We start from the raw sequence: 22835 nt of genomic DNA on the forward strand, positions 1-22835 counted from the left end.
AGAAGTGCCCATCAAGCCAATCCAATTTGTGGGAGGTGCCTCAGGAAGCATGGGGTGAAATCTCTTCAGATTACCTCAAGAAATTGACAGCTAGAATGCCAAAGGTCTGCAAGGCTGTAAATTGCTGTAAATGGAGGATTCTTTGACGAAAGGAAAGTTTGAAGGACACTATTTAAATTAAAAATCATTATTTATAACCTTGTCAACGTCTATATATAACTATATTTCCTATTTTGCAACTAATTTCATATATGTTGTCATGGAAAACAACATTTCCAAACTTTTGAACGGTAATGTATATACATACACACATAGAGTACCACTCAAGTTTGGACACCTACTCATTCCAGGGTTTTTATTTATACTATTTTCTACATTGTAGAATAATAGTGAAGAAATCACAACTATGAAATAACACATAAGGAATAATGTAGTAACCAAAAAAAGTGTAACAAAAATCCAAATATATTTTAGATTCTTCCAAGTAGCCACCCTTTGCCTTGATGACAGCTTTGCACACTCTTGGCATTCTCTCAACCAGCTTCACCTGGAATGCTTTTCCAACAGTCTTGAAGGAGTTCCTACGTATGCTGAGCACTTGTTGGCTGCTTTTCCTTCACTCTGCTGTCTAACTCATCCCGAGCCATCTCAATTGGGTTGAGGTTGGGTGATTGGAGGCCTAGGTCATTTTATGCAGCACTCCTTCTTGGTCAAATAGCCCTTACACAGCCTGGAGGTGTGTTGGGTCAATGTCTTGTTGAAAACACATATGGAATCATGTAGTAACCAAAAAAGTGTCAAAAAAATCTAAGTGTATTTTATATTGATGACAGCTTTGCACATGCTTGGAATTCTCTCAACCAGCTTTATGAGGTAGTCACCTGGAATGCATTTAAATTGTTCCTTGTTAAAAATGAATTTTCCTCCTCAATTTGTTTGATCCAATCAGTTGTGTTGTGACAAGGTAGGGGTGGTATACAGAAGATGGCCCTATTTGTTAAAAGTCCATATTATGCCAAGAACAGCTCAAATAAGCAAAGAGAAACAACAGTCCATTATTTTAAGACATGAAGGTTAGTCAATCAAGACAATTTCAAGAACTTTGAGTGCAGTCGCAAAAACCAAGTGCTATGATGTAACTGGCTTCACAGAGTTCAAGTAACAGATATCTCAACATCAACTGTTAAGTGTTTTACATTTTTATTTACCTAGTTATAACATTTACCTAGTTATAACATTCTTATTCATAATGACGGCCTACCCCGGCCAAACCCTGAACGATGCTGGGCCAATTGTGCGCAGCCCTATGGGACTCCCAATCACGTCCGGATGTGATACAGCCTGGATATGAACCAGGGACTATAGTGACTCCTCTTGTACTGACATGCAGTGCCTTAGACCGCTGCGCCACTCGGGAGCTCAAACTGTTCAGAGGAGTCGGTGGGAATCAGGCCTTCATGGTCGAATTGCTGCAACGAAACCACTACTAAAGGACACCAAGTAGAAGAAGAGACTTGTTTAGGCCAAGAAACACGAGCAATGGACATTAGACTAGTGGAAATCTGTCCTTTGGTCTGTGTCCAAAATTGAGATTTTTAGTTCCAACCGCCGTGTCTTTGTGTGACGCAGAGTAGGTGAACGGATGATCTCCACGTGTGACTCCCATGGTGAAGCATGGAGGAGGAGGTGTGATGGTGTGGGGTTGCTTTGCTGGTGACACGGTCTGTGATTTATTTAAAATTCAAGGCACACTTAGCCAGCATGGCTACCACAGTATTCTTCAGCGATACGCTCATATAGATAGATATATCTCTTTGGAACATACAGTTGAAGTTGGAAGTTTACATACACCTTAGCCAAATAGATTTAAACCCAATTTCACAATTCCTGACATTTAATCCAAGTAAAAATTTCCTGTCTGAGGTCAGTTAGGATCACCACTTTATTTTAAGAATGTGAGATGTCAGATTAATAGTAGAGAGAAGGATTTATTTCAGCTTTTATTTCTTTCATCACATTCCCAGTGGGTCAGAAGTTTACATACGCTCAATTAGTATTTGGTAGCATTACCTTTAAATTGTTCAACTTGGGTCAAATGTTTTTGGTAGCCTTCCACAAGCTTCCCACAAGTTGGGTGAATTTTGACCCATTGCTCCTGACAGAGGTGGTGTAACTGAATCAGGTTTGTAGGCCTCCTTGTTCGCACACGCTTTTTCAGTGATGCCATCTATTTTGTGATGTGCACCAGTCCCTCCTGCAGCAAAGCACCTCCACAACACGATGCTGCCACCCCCGTGCTTCACTGTTGGGATGGTGTTCTTCGGCTTGCAAGCCTCTCCCTTTTTCTTCCAAACATAATGATGATCATTATGGCCAAACAGTTCTATTTTTGTTTCATCAGACCAGAGGACATTTCTCCAAAAAGTATAATCTTTGTCCCCATGTGCAGTTGCAAACCGTAGTCCTTGCCGAGCGGCTTTTCAGGATACGTCGATATAGGACTTGTTTTACTGTGGATATAGATAGTTTTGTACCTGTTTCCTCCAGCATCTTCACAAGGTCCTTCGCGTCTCCTTCCTGGTCATGGTGTGGGGTGGCATTTCTTTGGGGGGGCCGCACAGCCCTCCATGTGCTCGCCAGAGGTAGCCTGACTGCCATTAGGTACCGAAATGAGATCCTCAGACCCCTTGTGAGACCATATGCTGGTGCCCTTGGCCCTGGGTTCCTCCTATTGCAAGATAATGCTAGATCTCATGTGGCTGGAGTGTGTCAGCAGTTCCTGCAAGAGGAAGGCATTGATGCTATGGACTGGCCCGCTCGTTCCCCAGACCTGAATCCAACTGAGCACATCTGGGACATCATGTCTCACTCCATCCACCAACGCCACGTTGCACCACAGACTGTCCAGGAGTTGGCGGATGCTTTAGTCCAGGTCTGGGAAGAGATCCCTCAGGAGACCATCCGCCACCTCATCAGGAGCATGCCCAGGCGTTGTAGGGAGGTCATACAGGCGCGTGGAGGCCACACACACTACTGAGCCTCATTTTGACTTGTTTTAAAGACATTACATCAAAGTTGGATTAGCCTGTAGTGTGGTTTTCCACTTTAATTTTGAGTGTGACTCCAAATCCAGACCTCCATGGGTTGATAAATTTGATTTCCATTGATAATTTTTGTGATTTGTTGTCAGCACATTCAACTATGTAAAGAAAAAAGTATTTAATAAGAATATTTAATTCAGATCTAGGATGTGTTATTTTAGTGTTCCCTTTATTTTTTTGAGTAGTGTATATATAGATTAGCGTATATAGATTATATATAGCTGGCACTAATCAGGTGCCATTAATACAGGTAACGAGCAGAGGACAGAAGAGCCTCTTAAAGAAGTTACAGGTCTGTGAGAGCCAGAAATCTTGCTTGTTTGTAGGTGACCAAATACTTATTTTCCACCATAATTTGCAAATAAATTCATTAAAAATCCTACAATGTGATTTTCTGGATTTTTTAAAATCTTTTTTTTTCTTTCCATTTTGTCTGTCATAGTTGAAGTGTACCTATGATGAAAATTACAGGCCTCATCTTTTTAAGTGGGAGAACTTGCACAATTGGTGTCTGACTAAATACTTTCTTTGCCCCACTGTATGTATGTGTGTGTGTATATGTGTGTGTGTGTATGTATGTATATATATATATATATATCTCTAACTCTGTATCAACAGTTTATACCGCCCCTTTGTCTCAAGTAATGTGTAATTCCTCAGTATAGTGTGCTGTATGTAAGCACACAATACTGTGTGCTTGCACAGACTTGACAGAGATAATAACCATGCCACTTTGTGAAACTGACCTATGATATTTGGTTGATACACCCCAGTGTGGGCAGACTACTATATGACATACTGATGTAGTCCATATAACTCATTAATGTATTTTCCTTCTCTTCATCAGAGGTTCACCCTTGGTGTCCGGTTGTATTACAGAGTCATGGTGTCCATGCTGAAATCGGTAAATGACATGGTCTTATTTAGGTTTTACCTCCATATTTTCTTAAATGTCTGACAAATCTATTTTTCCCCTATAGGAAGAGAAGAGGCTGTCAGGGCAGAATTTCAGGTATGCAACATAAGCATATTTTGTTATCTCACAAGAATGAAAAGGATTAGTTCTTAAAATAGACTTAAACAAATACATTTTAAAAAAATAGTTGCAGTGTATACACAGTGTACTGTTAATCTATGGAGTGTGCTATTGCCCATTTTCTCTGACCTAAGTCATGTGATTTCCATGACAGTAAACTCCTGAATGAATGCACATTCCACACCTCACTCCTAGCTTGTGCTTTGGAGGTCATAATGGCGGTAAGTCTCTCCAGTACCACATTCACTCACTGCTAACAGATAGTCATCTGGATGAACCTAGTATTGATCATTCTACGAGCCTTTAATAGCCATGTACTAACTTCTCATTGAACATTTCTAATAATATTGATAGAATTAGCAACAAACATGCATGTTACAATGTACAGTATATAATTCCCCTTTAATAACATGTATATACTGGATCATAATCAATTGGACACAGATGAGCTATCAATTGTCCAGTGCTCCTTCAAGAATAGTGGCTACAACAATGGTGGTAGTGTCCCCGTGAAGATGGACCTGTTTTTCCCGTGGATCCTGGATGTGTTCCAGCTGACAGCGTTTGACTTCTACAAGGTGATTGAGAGCTTCATCAAGGCTGAGCCCAGCCGGAGTAAAGACATCGTCAAGCACTTGGAGCTCTGCGAACACCTCATCATGGAGACTTTCCTGGAGAAGGGTACGTTACTCACAGCCAGTCTCATCACCACATGGTACTAGGGCTGGTCGGTAAAAAATATATACCGGTATTCATTCACGGACCAGTTTGGATTTTTACTTTACCTTCTATAATGGTATTTTTAATGTTTGATTTCTTACATTAAATAATTCAGTCATGACTCTGGGGAAAAATGATGACAATCATGTGTTTTTAGTGCCAGTAAGAAACTGCTAACAGCTGAGAACTGCTAGCTAGCACAACAAGTCAACAACTTCGGGAGGGTAAGCTTGCTAAATTATTGAAAACAGTCAGGTGAATAGTTTTCTTTTGGGGGGGGGGGGGGGTAACTAAGACAAAAGAAACGTGACACCGCGTGTAAGTTATAAAAGATAAAAATAAAAGTGAATGCTGTAATTCAACAAATAACTATGCAAATGGAAACCCTTGGTTGAGTACAAGATTGAGGCTACAAAAGAGGATTTAGATTCCTATGTAATGTTCTACAAATTGGCCTACTTCACTGTCAGTTTCGTCCTATTATTTTTGGTTGAACAGTATAAAGCAATCATAATGGAGAAATCCCATTGAACACTTACAATTAATTTGTTGTCATGTACTATCCATTAAGCGTGTTTAGAGGTGTATTACTTAGAAACATCAAGCATCAGCGTTTGTTGCTGACATGTCATCCCTAAGTTTTCTTATCTTGCCAATGAAAAAGTCATTAAAGTTGTTGGCCATATCAGTGGGTTTTGTGATTAATGAGCCATCTGATTCAGTGAATGATGTACACGAGTTGGCTTTTTTCCCCCAATTTAATTTGTGTTCCAAAGCTTTTTACTAACATTCTTTTATATAATGTATTTGTCATAGTATAGTTTGTTATATTTATTTAGCTTAGTCACATGATTTCTTAATTTGGAGTATGCTTGCCAATCAGTTGGGCTGCCAGACTTATTTGCCATACCTTTTGTTACGACTATCTGGAGTTTGTCGGTGATTTACTAAGAAAGAAGACTAGTCAAATTCCTCCAAGATTGTTGTGTGTGTCTTTCAGAAAAACCCAACACATGCTCCAGGCAGAGAAAATATTTAGAAATGCCCAGACTTGATGCACTTAGCATTACCCTGGAGAACAAGCCTTTTCCTTAGTGTCTCTCCTTCCTAGTTCCTTGGAAAATGAACTCTTACATTCTCTGTAGACTATAACTTCTATAGCGTAATATTCTTAGCTGCACAATATCTTAATATTTTCTTCAGGGATTTGAGATTCAAACAAGGCAATTTCTGTAAATCCCATGCACAAAACTGTCTTAAATGACACTTCAGATTTTCCCGTCTTTTGAGGCTATAAGAAATGTGTGTAAAGTGTCATCTTTTGAGCGCAAGCAGGGTGTTGAGTACATGAAGACATTCACTTATGTTTTGGAAAGATTGTGATAATCCAAAATCTCTTATTCCAATATTTCAAAGGAAATATTGTGTTTTTGTGTCCAACCTCAGTCCTCTATTGAAATGGTGCTTGGTTTGATTTGACTGTGTTCTTGGTCCATTTGAAATGGTCTACGGAAACCATTTCAGTTTACGCCCATGTTCGGACACCTTGATACCCACATACAGAACATGCAGTCTCTCTCCAACACACACACACATTCTGTCCTTTGGTTACACTGCAATTGTGGTGTTTAACTTCACCCTCCCAGCTCCCAGGCAACCCTCTCAATGCTTCTCATTGACCAGTTAACTAGTATGGCATAATTAAAGCAAAGCAATATCCCGGAGCTGCTAGTAAATTTTACATACTGTAAGATAATTTATCTGGTGCCTGTTATCTTCTATACATTTATACTTGATCTAGTTTCAGGGTTGTTAATTAGGTTGTTCCTGTCCGTTACAGTACTCAGCCTATCACTCTTCCAGTGTTTTATAGATGTGTAGGACTGTTTGACTTGTTTTGTGTTTATATCACCTCTTGTATGTTCGAGGATTGGTGCCAAATCCCAACAGTCAGCACACTTTCCCCACAAAAGCGTGTGCTCACTTGACTGCTTTGGTTTCACAATCCTTCCCATCAGGTGAGTGAGTAGTGAAGAGCAGTGTGTCTGTCATGTAGTTTAACCCCCAGGGCCCGAACTGCATGGTGATCTTTCAGCTGAGAGAATGGGAAGTTTACCAACATAGATATTCTCATAGTAAAGCCATGGATTGCTCATATGTATCACCTTACATGGTGTTAACAAAGAAACCCAGATATGAATGAATATAACAGGCCAGATGTTTCTCACATTTCCCACATGGCTGATGCTGTTGAGCAGTTTTCTGGTTATAGCCCTCGGATGTGGTTGTCTGGTTTTCTATGTATCTTAACAGGGCCAGAATGTGTTAATAGCCTTTTCTCTTTGGTTTAACTTTGGGGGTTTTCTATGTAAAATAGCTAACAAGTGATCTTAGATCAGGCTTAAATCCACTTTCTTACTTTGTTTTTGTTTCACACTCTTAGCCATTGTTGTGGTCTCTATGGCGACATTGGTTATGGTGTGCCACTCCTTAAAATAATGATTCAACCAGTTATCACTGGCTAGCCAGACGTCCGTTATCATGCTTGGTAATGGTTTGAGGTGGTTTCTGTGTGCACTAGCTATTTGTTGTTAGTTGTATGATTCATGTGAGCAGGGGAGGATGTATTATTGCTACGCTAGTGAGGCAATGTCATAAAACTGAAAGACTGATAACCACCTACCTTTGTAAAATGCTCTAAATATCTCAATATATTTATTACCCACAAATCAATATATGGCATGCAAAGGTAAATTTGGGTAATGTCATACATTTACCACCATTTGTTCATAGTGACTTAAAAAAACCAGATGAGAACTTGTTTGCTTTCTTTTTATTCATTCAAGGCACTGTCACTATTGGGAGAAATAGTTTGCAAGTCAAATAACTTGCACTATAGTGCTATTTCATAATTTTGGTTGTTAATCTACTGTATTTAGTCACAGGTAAAACACTGACAACTGCCACGTATCAAGTCTTTCAATAGAGCAACATGTAGAGACCCCAGCCACTGTTTGACAAGTCACAAAGTGTGTTGTGGGTACATTTTCACTTGTTTTGTTTTGTAAATCTGTAGCTCCAGGGTTTCCTCACCCAGACCTGCATCATGTAGGCTAATCCTCACACTCGACACTGCTATTGATGCAATACTTAAAGGGATACTTCTGTATTTTTGTTAACGAGGCCCTTTATCTACTTCCCCATTGTCAGATAACATTTGTATTGTTCTGTGTCCAGTATGAAAGAAGTACGAGGTAGTTTTACAAGCCTATACTAACTAGGATTTGCACAATGACTGGAAGTCTATGGGTATCTGCTAGCATGCTAGCCAACATTCCAAAGTACCCCTTTAACACGAGAACACTCAGAGCTGAGTCACTGTACTTAGTGCAAGGATGGTACCCTTAATGCAACCGCTCTTTAGGGTTTTCTCACTTTGTTCCTGTGATGCCATGGTTCCTATAGAATCCACTCAAGACCACTCATCTCCCATCTGTTACGATCATCTGGGCGTATTGCACCAAATATTGACTCACTGAAATATTGATGTCAAATATCGCACTGATTCCTCATTAATTTGGCTCATGTGGGTGATGTCACACGGTGGACTCTAGGTAAAATTGAGTCCTTGGGTTGTTCTGAATGATGCTCTGGCTCTGCAGCATGTTTGTCTGAAGACCCTTGTCCAGCTTATTCTTGTTGCGAACTGCCATAGATTTACGTTTGATGGAGTTCTGGATGGTCTCGGAGGTGAAGTAGTAGATGACTGGGTCGAAACAGCAGTTGCTGACCGCAATGCAGAGGGCGATGGGGTAGATGGTCCTCACCACCGACTCCACAGCGCAGCCCTTCAGAAGCTTGGTGCGGACCAGGGCATAGAACACCAGGTTGACGTTGTAGGGGATGAAGCAGAAGCAGAAGATGAGAAGATGGACCACGATCATCCTCAGGATGTTGGTCTTGTTGAGCTGGCCCCCACGGCTGATAGCCTGGGGCTGGCGCAGTGTCTGGAGGACCGAAACGGAGCAGAAGATATTGAGTAACAACGGAATCAGGAATCCCACTGTCTCAATAAACACCACCACCTTGGACAGACTGGACTTCCACTGCTTGTTGGAGAAGTTTTCAAAGCAGTAGTTGACGGAGGAGTTTTTGTACCTGAGCGAGGTGGTGTCGAGGAGGAAGCCTGTCGGAAGGCTGCCAGACAGCACCAACACCCAAACAGCGCAGCAGGCCAGCTTGGCATTCCGCTTCGTCCGCAACGCCTGCGATCGGAATGGGTGGACGATGGCCAGGAAGCGGTCCACGCTGATGCAAGTGAGGAAGAGAATGCTACCGTACATGTTGGTATAGAATAGGGAGACCGAAAGCTGGCAGAGCCCCCTGCCAAACGGCCAATCCTGGTTGATAAAATAGAAGATTCTGAAGGGCAGGGTGAGGACGAAGAGCAGGTCGGACACCACCAGGTTCATCATGTAGGTGGTGGTCTCGTTGCGCAGCTTCAGCGTGCAGGCAAAGATGTACATGGCAGCCATGTTGAAGAGCAGCCCGACTATGAAGACCAGGCTGAAAACTGCTGTGTACAGGGTATACTTAAAGCCATCACTCTTAATACAGCTCATGTTGGTTTGGGTCAAACCAAGAGCACTGATGCCATCAGTCTCTAGAGTGCTATTATGCATCTTTAGAGAGGAGTAGAGGATGGGAGTGTTGCTGAATGTCAATACAACAATGGGAATGTTTTTGTGGAAAACATCGATCACTTGTACAAGTTAATTCCAAAGAATGGAGTACTGATGTGTCCTTAATTTCAGTCCTTAATTTCATCAGTTATGTAATTTACAATCTTCCCCCAGCATAAGGGAATACTATCTCAAATAATAACCACACCGTCTCTCGTATCCAATGTTCATAAGCACAATGTCCTCATGTGAACACCACCATGTCCAGTGTTTTTAAAAATAACAAGTAATTCCATCAATACCTGTGTTTGTATCCAAAAAGACAAGACCAGTCCCCTGTTAATCCATTGGTACGTGTTTGATGTATCACGTAATTCTAAGATCCCAAGCCTGTTTTTATGTCCTCTGTGAGCAGCCTTGATGTTGGCTTCTCGGAGTTTGGATCATTTCTCCTCTCACCCCAGAGTCAGCAGTGTTTCTTGCTTTAGTGAGAGAGGGGGAGTCATGTGCCTCTCCTTGGGTCTGTGAGCTGAGCGTCTGAGAGGCTCTGTGCTGCCTCTCTGGGTCCCTCCAGGCCTCTGGCAGCCCTCTTCCTGTCTGATCCCGCTGCAGCCCCTGGGGGCATGGTGCTCCTACTGACCCTACACTTGTAGACAGACGGGTTCTGCTGTAGACTGTCCGTTCTGTCCACCAGAAAATACAGCCTTTCCAGGCCTAACAGTCAGTGGAGTCAGTCTTCTGTTCTGAAGCTCTACCACAGACTGAAGCTTAACTGACTACTTGCTTACACACTGGGAGGAGTAGGCTACCACCCATCCAAGGCCCTCCCACATCTGACTGCTTTTTAGCTATGTAATCACCTTAGAGATTTGTCTCTGGCTGGGCTTGGCGGGAGACGGGTGGGGTTCTGAATGTTTAAAGACGTCCTCCAGTAATTATTTATTTAATTAACTTCTCCTGTTAGTTTATTTATACTTCAGATATCTCTAATGTACACACACCAAAGGGTAAAACAATATGTTTTGAGAAATCTTTTCTTTTTAGAAAACTGGATACTTCAAGGAGTTGGTTTGATGAAGTTGTGATGTCATCGGCCTCCCCCCTTGCTTGAGGGAACAGTGGAGCAATAGAGAACAAAAGGGGAAAGGCTCACTTCCACACTTGTGCCATGTCATGACTTACCTGGACTACCTATTGATTTGCCTTTTTGTTGAGTAAATCAGGTGTGAGGTGAAAAGGATTTGTTAGCTTGTTTTGGTGCCCTTTAGCATTCTTTCAGGATCTCATGAAAATATCAATGAAATGTATGTAGGGTGTTTTGTTCAAACTTTCAAATTCCTTTATATATTGGATTTTCATCTAAGAGCTAGCCTACTCCCGAACAGTGGACATTTTTCAGTTGATTGCTCTATTTGGCGAAAGGAGTCAATTAAGTCCTACTCTCCTGTCAGCCCCAGAGCACAGTGTACTTTCTATTAGTCAATGGTGTCAGTGGGCAGCGGCCTCAGAACGACAGGAAGGGGAAGGTTCCAGTGATGGCAAGCCTGAGCGTGCAGACTAATGAGATGAGGCAGGGGACTAGGTGCGGTTTTCTCTGACGCAGATACAGATGTGCTGTATGCTTGTAGTTATGTGCATGTGGAAATGCATGTATTAAATAAAATATCACACCTTTTTGATTTTCATTCAAAATGCTGCTGGAAAAACAGCCTCATTGTGTCTGTGGCTGGATATAGTTGCTGGTGAAGTCTCACTGTAAACCATGTAGGCCTACTCGTACTCGTACTAGTACTATGGCTAGATGGTACACTATCCTTCTCTCATTACATATCAAAGCTGCAGGCTAAGGTTAAATCTAGACTAGGTTTCCTCTATCGTAATCGCTCCTCTTTCACCACAGCTGCCAAACTAACCCTGATTCAGATGACCATCCTACCCATGCTAGATTACGGAGATGTAATTTATAGATCGGCAGGTAAGGGTGCTCGAGTGGCTAGATGTTTTTTTATCATTTGGTCATCAGATTTGCCACCAATGTTCCTTTTTATATAAAGGTTACTTAATTTTTTTATTTTTTTATCTAACTTTCATAAACACACAAACTCTTCCATACATCTATGAATATACACTACCGGTCAAAAGTTTTAGAACGCCTACTCATTCAAGGGCTTTACTTTTATTTGTACTATTATCTACATTGTAGAATAATAGTGAAAACATCAATACTATAAAATAACATAAGGAATCATGTAGTAACCAAAGAAGTGTTAAACAAATCAAAATATATTTGATATTCTTCAAATAGCCACCCTTTTGTCTTGATGACAACTTTGCACACTTGGAATTCTCTCAACCAGCTTCATGAGGTAGTTACCTGGAATGAATTTCAATGAATAGGTCTGCCTTAAGTTCATTTGTGGAATTACTTTCATAACTGATTGGCTCAAACACAATGTTGTGACAAGGTAGGGAGGGGGGGTATACAGAAGATAGCCCTATTTGCGGTGTGGGTGAATGGATGATCTCTGCATGTGTATTTCCCACCGTAAAGCATGGAAGAGGTGTTATGTTATGGGGTTGCGTTGCTGGTGTTACTGTCTGATTTATTTAGAATTCAAGGCACACTTAACCAGCATGGCTACCACAGCGATATGCCATCCCATCTGGTTTGGGCTTAGTGGGACTATCGTTTGTTTTTCATCAGGGCAATGACCCAACACACCTCCAGGCTGTGTAAGGGCAATTTGACCCAGAAGGAGAGTGATGGATTGCTGCATCAGATGACCTGACCTCCACAATCCCCCGACCTCAATTAAATTGAGATGGTTTGGGATGAGTCGGACAGCAGAGTGAAGGAAAAGCAGCCAACAAGTGCTCAGCATATGTGGGAACTCCTTCAAGACTGTTGGAAAAGCATTCCAGGTGAAGCTGGTTGAGAGAATGCTGAGTGTGCAAAGCTGTCAAGGCAAAGAAATATATTTTGATTTGGTTAATACATGATTCCATGTGTGATTTCATAGTATTGGAGTCTTCACTATTATTCTACAATGTAGAAAATAGTAAAACCCTTGAATGAGTAGATGTTCTAAAACTTTTGACCGGTAAGGTAACTAAAGTGAATAATGTTTCTGATAAGATCTGACAACTGTGTTCCAAAGGTCAAACCCAACATGACCAATGGCAACAAGGAACAGGGGTTGTTAACCCTGTGGGTTAAGCTAGCCTCATTGAATAGGGGTGTGAAATTCTCTTGTTATTATAGGAAGGAACCTAGTCGGTAACAATTTTTCAAATGTGTCAATGATGAATTCATCTATTCTTGACAGTCCGTTGAAGGCTAAATAACGTTTTCGACCCTGAGAGTGGCTCTGGCAATAGTCAAAACTTGTTCTGGATGGGGTAGGGCAATATAAACTGCTTGTTCCATACGAACACACATAATGTTCAGGATTGTAAAGGTCAAAACAGACACATTCTTTCCCCTCTTGCAGTTGAACCCTTTGTCAGAACAGCATACTTGAGATTGAGGGAATGGCTGAAACCAGAGTCATTCAGTGTTTTCTTCCCTCAGTGCAGTCTGAGGACACAGCTGGGCTGTAGAATAACCATTAAAGAAGGCAGTTCCGTGTCTAATTTTGAGTCCTGTTATGTGGACCACATAACAGTGAAAACACAGGTTAATTCCAAACAACTATCACTCACTGTGCTCCCATACATTAGCGCACACATCCAAATGAACTTATGGTCACTTCGCATCAGGGGTTAGTTTTCAAAAGTCTGCATTTTCCAAATCCAGACCCTTCCGGAAATCTGTGTTTTTAATAGATTTCACCTGCGTTCTAATTAAACACACTGACAATGAATACATGGGTCCACTCAGGAAAATATGGGTCAGTTAAAGAGGGTGCTATGTGGAAACAACTTTGTTTTCTTTAACCTATGTCATTGTAAAACCAGCAGCATACCACTCTGAATCCCACTGCTGGCTTGCTTCTGAAGCTAAGCAGGGTTGGTCCTGGTCAGTCCCTGGATGGGAGACTAGATGCTGCTTGATGTGGTGTTGGAGGGCCGGTAGGAGGCACTCTTTCCTCTGGTCTAAAAAATATTCAAATTCCTTATGGTAGTGATTGGGGACACTGCCCTGTGTAGGGTGCCGTCTTTCAGATTGGACGTTAAACAGGGGGCCTGATTCTGAGGTCATTAAAGATCTCATTGCACTTATTGTAAGACTAGGGGTGTTAATCCCGGTGTCCTGGCTAAATTCCCAAGCTGTCCCTCATACCGTCATGGTCACCTAATCATTCCCAGTTTACAATTGGCTCATTCATCCCCCACCTCTCCCCTGTATCTAATCCCCAGGTTGTTGCAGTAAATTTAATGTGTTCTCAGTTAACTTACCCGGTTAAAAACAACAAAAAAAAAAAGTAGTCACAACATTCATTCATCTGAATGATATAATGACCTCCATTCTTGTACTCAACAGTGTTGATGAAATACAAATGCTGTAGGTGCATTTTTTTTGCAGGTGCATGGTAACAGTTGAACAAGATGAAGGAAAAGGGAAACCGCACACTGTATTCGTCAGAGCTTTTGTGTGTTTTTTATAAATGGCACCCTTATGTAGACCTAGCCCCACACACATCCGTTCCACGCATCGAAAGGGGTTGGATTTCATTATTTTACATTCTTCATTGTAACCACAATGTAAGAAATAATCTAACTCTGGTTCAAACAAACTAGTGTGAATTGCTCCAACATTGTCAACATTAAATATACACACTTACATGCTGACTAGAGCGAGCACGCACGTGCGTTCGTGTTGATTTTTGTCCATCCACAACAGATGCGTTCAGCACGTGCAGATTGAAATATCAAAACAAACTCCACCGCCTATATTCATTTGGGGACCGGTCAAAACGCATGAAACATTCATGTCCATTTAGACAGCTAGCTCGCTTGCTAGCTAATTTGTCCTGGGATATAAACATTAGGTTATTTTACCTGAAATGTAGAAGGTCCTCCTACTCTGACAATTAATCCTAGTTAGTTTCTAGTAATCCCTCCTTCAGTATGGCGGTTGGCAACCAACTTTAAGGTGCATTTCCTCCACCAACTGGGCTGGAGTGTGGACCTCAGTTCAGCTTTCAATCACCCATGTGGGTATATGCTCCTAAAACCAATGAAGAGATGGGAGAGGCGGGACTTGCAGCGCATCGAGCGTCAAAAAATGGAACCAAGTTGTGTTTCACAGACATGTGCGAGCAGTTTGGATAAAATGATTGAATAACATGTAGGTGTACATTTTATTTTTGTAATGCTTGCGTTGTGGTCAGCATGTTAACCCATCTTACTCCTTCATCTCACTCTGGCAGCTGAATCCCCTTTCAGCGGGAACACTGGACAAAGGGAGGACCACAGCAATGGCCGCAAGCTGAGCATGTGCTGGAAACACGTTGCCAATGCCACTGACAGACTTCCGGCACATACACCCTCCCTGGTTGGTTTTTGTCCTGTGTGGAAAAATAACAATTCTGCATTAACATGGCCCCTGTGCTTTAGGAACAAGTTCCATGACCTTGGGATTACATAGTGTTGATGTTTTCGTAATGCTGTAGTGACTATCTTATGAATGCTCTTCCATATGTGTTTCCCCCTAGGACTGTCCACTGTTTGAGCTGCTGAGACAAACTCGTGAGGAGGGTCCAGTGGAGCAGGCTGAGCCACCTGCCATCCTCAACCAGTGATGTGATTTAAACCAGACTTATGGTTCCATTCATCTTCCCCTCTGTCATTTGGTTTGTGTGAATTAAACTTGTAAATAGGCCAGTGAATTAGAACTCTGCCTCTACGAGGAGCATCTTGGCTTTGAGGTTTTATTTGTATGAGAAAAGCCTGGGATTCAAAGCTTTACAAAATACAGGGCGGACGAGGTCGGAGAAGACACACCCTGACTGGAAAAGTTGTGTACACAATTCTCTGGTGTTGGAGAAAAGCCTGGTACTGTACAGTAATCATCTTAACCTTTCACTGGAAGTGAAGATTTTCCTCAAGTCTAATGGTGTGACTGTGGTACACCTATTTGTAGGGCCCTGAGGTTTACCTGGTCAGAACAACTTTGTAGTCCACCTCTTTCTCAGATTATTTGTAGGTAGGATGAAGGGAAAGGGGGCCTGGGACTTCGTATAGGAAAGTATTGAGAGGGAAGTAGTCTCCAGTCCTACTCTGAAATCTCCTTGGTATTTTATGGGCAATGTCCCCCCCCCCTAAGCTGTGCCCATGTGCAGACTGCTACACAGAAGAAATATCAGCCCACGCAGAGAAGCACGAGATTGAACCTCACTCAAATTTCTGCTGTTTTTCCCCTTAGTTCACATTATCAACATTTCTCTTTACTGTGGGAATTGGGATCGAATCAATGCAATATTAGCCACTTTCAATGCAACATACCGAAACAAAACGAACTAGACTTAGTATGCAAAACTAACAACGCAAGAGATTTTTTTTGTAGGCAGAACACATTGGAGTAGGATTATGTTGCATTGACACATGACTCAGCCCGTACTCTACACAGTCCGGTGCCGCATAACCAATCAGAACTGCAGTAGGTCTACATGCAAATAGACCATTGCCATATGCATCTGTGCCATTCTCTTTGAATTGGACTGTGTTTATAGCATGAGCGGTCGTGAGTAGATGCACTTGTTTTGAGATCAAAGCGAGAGCTGCATGTAGCCACGTGCACATTTGTTCATATCCTTTGCTAGTTAGTAAGTTTTTAGGCCTCTTATAGGTAATTTGTAGTCAGCAATAGGGGAGTGATCGCTTCCTACACTAGCACAAAACATGTACATTTCTAGTACATGTTGAAAAGTGAGTCAGGTAAAGAGCTTTTTTGTCTTAAAGGGGCAGTGTTGTAATTTTGAGAATAAGCTAAGTAGCAAATAGGCAGAGGGTAACATCATTTGTCTGATAATGGTATGGGAATAATAATGCATTTTTATTTAGTAAAGTGGTTTCTTGCATCAAACAACATTTTCAGTCACCTCCTTTTGTCTGAAGGACAAGTGGATAAACAGGTTAATCGCAAGCTCTGCATGCTTTATTTTTTAAAGTCTCATACAATGTGAACACCACACATTGGCTGATGGTAGGCTTAGATTATGATCAAATAGCCATAGTGGCCTACTTGACCACCGTCTGTAACGTAAAGTGGGTACAGCCTCATGTTCAATTTGCTCCGTGCCAAAAAACATTTGAGGGAACATTGTTTGAGTATTGTCTGTTATGCTAGCTATTTTTTTATGTAGAATTGGGCAATATTACTGTGGCATAGTCTATCAAGGATGATTGACAGCCATCGTCAATGGTGACAACATTGTGATGTGACAACAGAAGATACCTATTTCAACTTGACTGGCACCATGCAGTAAAGAGCAAGGCAGTGCATGGGTGAAATTCACAGTAAATTGCTATTTGCTATAGCCTATTCAAATAAATGTTATATTTACAGAATGCAAGAGAACAATGTAGCACCAGCTGTTCTGGATGACTGTGATAACGCTCTCGGTAGCCGATGTGAGTAAGACCTTTAAACAAGTCAACATTCACAAAGCCGTGGGGCCAGACGAATTACCACGACATGTACTCAAATCATACATGGACCAACTGGCAAGTGTCTTCACTGACATTTTCAACCTCTCCCTGACCGAGTCTGTAATACAGTTGAAGTTGGAAGTTTACATACACTTAGGTTGGATTCAATAAAACTTGTTTTTCGAGTACTCCACAAATTTCTTGTTAACAAACTATAGTTTTGGCAAGTCGGTTAGGACATCTACCTTGTGCATGACACAAGTCATTTTTCCAACAATTGTCTACAGACAGATTATGTCACTTATAATTCACTGTATCACAATTCCAGTGGGCCAGAAGTTTACATACACTAAGTTGACTGTGCCTTTTAAACAGCTTGGAAAATCCAGAAAATTATGTCATGGCTTTAGAAGCTTCTGATAGGCTAATTGACATCATTTGAGTCAATTGGAGGTGTACCTGTGGATGTATTTCAAGGCATACCTTCACACTCAGTGCCTCTTTGCTTGACATCATGTGAAAATCAAAAGAAATCAGCCAAAAACATTGTAGACCTCCACAAGTCTCTTTCATCCTTCAGCAATTCCCAAATGCCTGAAGGTACCACGTTCATCTGTACGAACAATAGTACGCAAGTATAAACACCATGGGACCACGCAGCCGTCATACTGCTTAAGAAGGAGACGCGGTCTGTCTCCTAGAGATGAATGTACTTTGGTGCGAAGTGTAAATCAATCCCAGAACAACGGCAAAGGACCTTGTGAAGATGCTGGAGGAAACCGGTACAAATGTATCTATATCCACAGTAAAACAAGTCCTATATCGACAAAAGCTGAAAGGCCGCTCAGCAAGGAAGCTCCAAAACCGCCATAAATAACCCAGGCCACTATAGTCCCTGTGCCCAAGGGATCTACGGTAACCTCCCTAAATGAACTGCCCTGTAGCACTCATGTCGGTAGCCATGAAGTGCTTTGAAAGGCTGGTCATGGCTCACATCAACAGCATCCTTCCGGATACCCAGACCCACTCCAATTCGCATACCACCCCAACAGATCCACCGATGACGCACTCCACGCGGCCCTTTCCCACCTGGACAAAAGGCACACTTATGTCAGAATGCTGTCCATTGACTACAGCTCAGCGTTCAATACCATAGTGCCCACGAAGCTAATCACTAAGCTAAGGACCCTGGGACTAAACACATCCCTCTGCTACTGGATCCTGGAATTCCTGATGGGCCGCTACCAAGTGGTAAGGGTAGGCAACAACACGTCTGCCACTCTGATCCTCAACATTGGGGCCCCCCATATTATTTTAGTAATGTGCAACCTACCTCCATCGCATAGTAGCCTAGGCCTAATAAGTGAGGAGGATGTGAATCAGTTTAATTATCCAGTTCTATGGACAGCAAAGTTGCTTGCTCTGCAGACTGTAGCAGTGCCAGCGAGTTCCATCCGTGCGCTTCGGCACTCAGGCCTACTTGTCTCTTTCGTGCCACGGTTACACCAGAGTGGAATAGGCTACTAGAAGATATTTGGCTACACTATACTCCCAAGTTTTTGTCAATGTCATGGTTCCTCTTGTGCCTCTCATAGCATGCGAGCTCGTGCTAGCTGACTCTTATTATTATTTTTAATGGGGGGCGATAATTGTCTACCAGGCGATCATGATAGGACAAAAGTTGACATCGCCCAACCCTAATCTTATGTCAACCCAATTTATGTAGACTAGTAAAACCCATAACCCATACTCCTACTGGCTGCCCCTCACTCTGTTAGCAGCTTTGGGCCTGTGCGTTCTTATCTGGTTTAGACATGCTCTGAATCGCCCTTTAGTTGTAATTGATGCTGGCTCATAAGCGATTGGCTCAAACACTCACAAACTTTGTTTACATGCAGACGATGAATGTTAGCATGTAAACAAAGCTGAGGTAAAATGGGGTCAAGCTGTGTAGCAGGGATGGGTGCCAGAGATCTGAGTAGTAAGTGTTTGTTTTTTAAGTGGCATACCTTCCAGGCTGGGGATGGCAGGCAAGTGTTGTAATTCTGCCCAACTGATTGATAATCACCAATTTGAGGTTAAAAAGATACATTGATTTGCACTTGAATTCTCACAAAAAGGCACTGTCCTCGCCTTGTCCTCTTGTAACTGCATTAAGGAACAACATTGCATTTTATTAAAGTTGTTGAGCCCTGACAGAGCAGAAACTGAGTAGTTGTGGAATGTTACGTATGTGAGTGGGTGAATTGAACAGGGTGAGGGGGAAATAGGCTTGTCTTGCCACATGAACACTGACCGACTGTAACACATATCAAAGCCCTGAGCTTTAAGAAAGATTGATCAGAAGTCAGGTTGAAAACCTTTCAAAGTTTTCTCTAGGATATTGAGCATTTAACCTTTTACATTGTGGTTTAAGAAATTGATGTGCATCACTGATCCATCTCAATGTTATGACTTCATGCTTGTGATATTGTTTTTCTAATATAGTTTTTCTCTCAGGTGTTTTCCCCTGTGCGCCCCAGAAACCGACCCCAGCCGGCACCTGAATCTCCAGGACCTCCCTCCTCTCAGCCCCCTGCCACGGCAAACCATCAGACCCCTTGGCACCCCAAGTCAAACTCTCTCAGCCTCTTCTACAAAAAATGTAAACATTTCACTAGATAATAGTTGGGTCTACAGTAGTCCTCTGTGAGGTGTTTGTGTATGACTGGCTGTGTCTTTGTAACGGGTTTCTAACTTGTTGTCTGTGTTCTGTAGTGTACCGTCTGGCCTACATGAGGCTGAAGATGCTCTACACACACCTGCTGACCTCTCACCCCGAGCTGGAGCCAATCATGTGGACTTTGCTTCAGCACACACTACAACATGAGTATGAACTGATGAGAGACCGCCACCTGGACACACACATACTTAAATGCAATTCAGACATGCAATCAAAACACACTAGACATGAGTGTTGTAATGATACCAAAATTGTATTAATGATACCAGGCCAAGTGTCACAATGCTGAGTAGTATCGCAATACCACAGGGGGAATTCTGTGGCCCCCGACACGTGTTCTCGTTTTTTAAAGTTATGTGCATGTGCTACACAACACATGTCACTGATATTCACACTTGTACTCAATACAACACATATTGAATTTAACTTCACACTGTTCACTGTGTAATAGAATTCTGCATATAATGGATAATATTTGCAAAGACCTACCTGTGATTTGACTGGAGGGATGAGAGGTGGGAATATACTGTGGCAAGAAAATGTGAACCCTTTGGAATTACCTGGACTTCTGCATAAATTGGTTATAACATTTTATCTGATCTTCATCCAAGTTTCAACAATAGACAAACGCAGTCTGCTTAAACCAGTAAAACACAAACAATTATACGTTTCCATGTCTTCATTGAACACACCGTGTAAACATCCACAGAGCCGGGTGGAACCCTTGGATTTAATAACAACTGGTTGACCCTCCTTTGGCAGCAATAACTTCAACCAAACATTTTTTGTAGTTGCGGATCAGACCTGCACAACGGTCAGGAGGAATTTTGGACCATTCCTCTTTCCAAAACCGTTTCAGTTCAGCAATATTCTTGCGATGTCTGGTGTGAACCGCTCTCAAGGTCATGCCACAGCATCTCAATCGGGTTGAGGTCAGGACTCTTCATCTGACTTTTCTTCTGTTGAAGCCATTCTGTTGATATTCTTCTGTTTTGGGTCGTTGTCCTGTTGCATCATCCAACTTCTGTTGAGCTTCAATTGGCGGACAGATAGTTTGCAGGAGAATGTAAGGCTGTCTTGATAAACTTGTAAATTGAATTTTCCGTCGATGATAGCAAGCTGTCCTGGCCCTGAGGCAGCCCCAAACCATAATGCTCCCTTCACCATACTTTACAGTTGGGGTGAGGTTTTCATGTGCCTGTGCTGTGCCTATGTTCACCACACAGTGTTGTGAGTTCCTTCCAAACAACTCTACTTTTGTTTCATCTGTCCACAATATTTTGCACTACAATATTTTGACAGCAGTGGCTTCTTCTGTGGTGTCCTCCAATGAACACCATTCTTGTTTAGTGTTTTACGTATCGTAGACTTGTCAATAGAAATGTTAGCATGTTCCTGAGATTTCTGTAAGTCTTTAGCTGACACTAGGATTCTTCTTAACCTCATTCAGCATTCTGCGCTGTGCTCTTGCAGTCATCTTTGCAGGACGGCCACTCCTAGGGAAAGTAGCAACAGTGCTGAACTTTCTCCATTTATAGACAATTTGTCTTACCGTGGACTGATGAACATCAAGGCTTTTAGAGATACTTTTGTAACCCTTTCCAGCTTTATGCAAGTCAAGCATTCTTAATCTTGGGTCTTCTGAGATCTCTTTTGTTCGATGCATGGTTCACATCAGGCAATGCTTTTTGTGAATAGTAAACTCAAATTTTGTGAGTTTTTTTATAGGGCAGGGCAGCTCTAACCAACATCTCCAATCTCGTCTCAGTGATTGTAGTCCAGGTTAGCTGACTCCTGACTCTAATTCACCAAAAGCTAATTGATTAGCCTAGGGGTTCACATATGTTTTCCAACCTACACTGTGAATGCTTAAATGATGCATTCAATATAGACAAGAAAGATATACAATACTTTGTGTTATTAGTTGAAGCACACTGTTTGTCTGTTGTGACATAGATGATCAGATCACATTTTATGACCAATCTATACAGAAATCCAGATCATTCCAAAGGGTTCACGTACTTTTTCTTGCCACTACATGCGTAATGATCTACATGTCATTGTGGTAGTAAAGGGAGAACACTGCATGAAACCTTTTACTCTTAGCACAGACCAACACTCTCCCTCATCCCTTCCTCACACACTCTGTCTCCCTCATAAATGGACACACCTCTCTCTCTCTCCAGAAGGGCCAGTATGTGTCCATCGTTTTCTACAACCTGGTGTTCATGCAGAAACTGACGACCAACATCCTGCAGTACGCCTCTCCAAGGGTGAGACAGTCAGTCAGTGCCCCCATTTGGCATCATAACATACTTCACATGGTCCTGATCTCTCATATGCATGTTCAAAATGACTGCCTCTAATGTGCTAATGTGCTAGTATTCTCTGACACACTCACTACGGTCTCCCTCCCCCAGCCCCTCACAATGTCTCCGAACCATCACATCCCCTACAAGTTCCCCAACTCCCCCATGAGAGTGCATGGCAGCAACATCTATATCTCTTTTCTTTTTTAGAATCCTGGTATCGATCGGTGAGTCCTTTGGGGTACGTGATCATTTTCATCCACATAGTGGAAAAGATTATTTCCTAAAATAGACCAAAACATAAATTGTGTCCAGTGCACGAAAATGACGTTCTTTACATCTTGTTTCCTCTGCAGACCTCTAAGTTCCAGAAGATTAATACAATGGTGAACAACAGTGGTTGGTCCTTGAAGAGGAGTTTGGATATGAGCTCTGCCCCTGAAGAGGTTCTGCCTTGACATTGATGGACAGGATGAAGCTGACGGGAGGTAGGACACTTCCCCAGCTAACTAGCTTGAATTACGGTTATACTTGACAGCAGAATGTTGTGTTCATGCAGAGGTGAGGCATGGCTGGTACATGTTGCTGTCTTCTTGCTCTCTTCTCATCACAGGAAACCTGTTGGAGATTTGACACTGATACAGAAGCTTTCAGAGATACGTGAGTTAGCGT

At 42.1% G+C, this 22835-nt stretch overlaps 1 protein-coding gene and 1 pseudogene across 1 annotated transcript; one reads left to right on the plus strand and one right to left on the minus strand.

The window, feature by feature from the left end:
* The window catches only part of LOC123999798, a 29238-nt pseudogene that overhangs the window by 6106 nt on the left and 297 nt on the right, over positions 1 to 22835 (plus strand).
* LOC123999299 (lysophosphatidic acid receptor 6-like) lies at positions 7686 to 10293 on the minus strand. The gene has a single exon (XM_046304912.1). It carries the CDS (start codon positions 9537 to 9539, stop codon positions 8454 to 8456), a length of 1086 nt encoding a protein of 361 aa, XP_046160868.1. The 5' UTR covers positions 9540 to 10293; the 3' UTR covers positions 7686 to 8453.

Source organism: Oncorhynchus gorbuscha, linkage group LG16, assembly GCF_021184085.1.
Source record: "Oncorhynchus gorbuscha isolate QuinsamMale2020 ecotype Even-year linkage group LG16, OgorEven_v1.0, whole genome shotgun sequence".
NCBI lineage: Eukaryota > Metazoa > Chordata > Actinopteri > Salmoniformes > Salmonidae > Oncorhynchus > Oncorhynchus gorbuscha.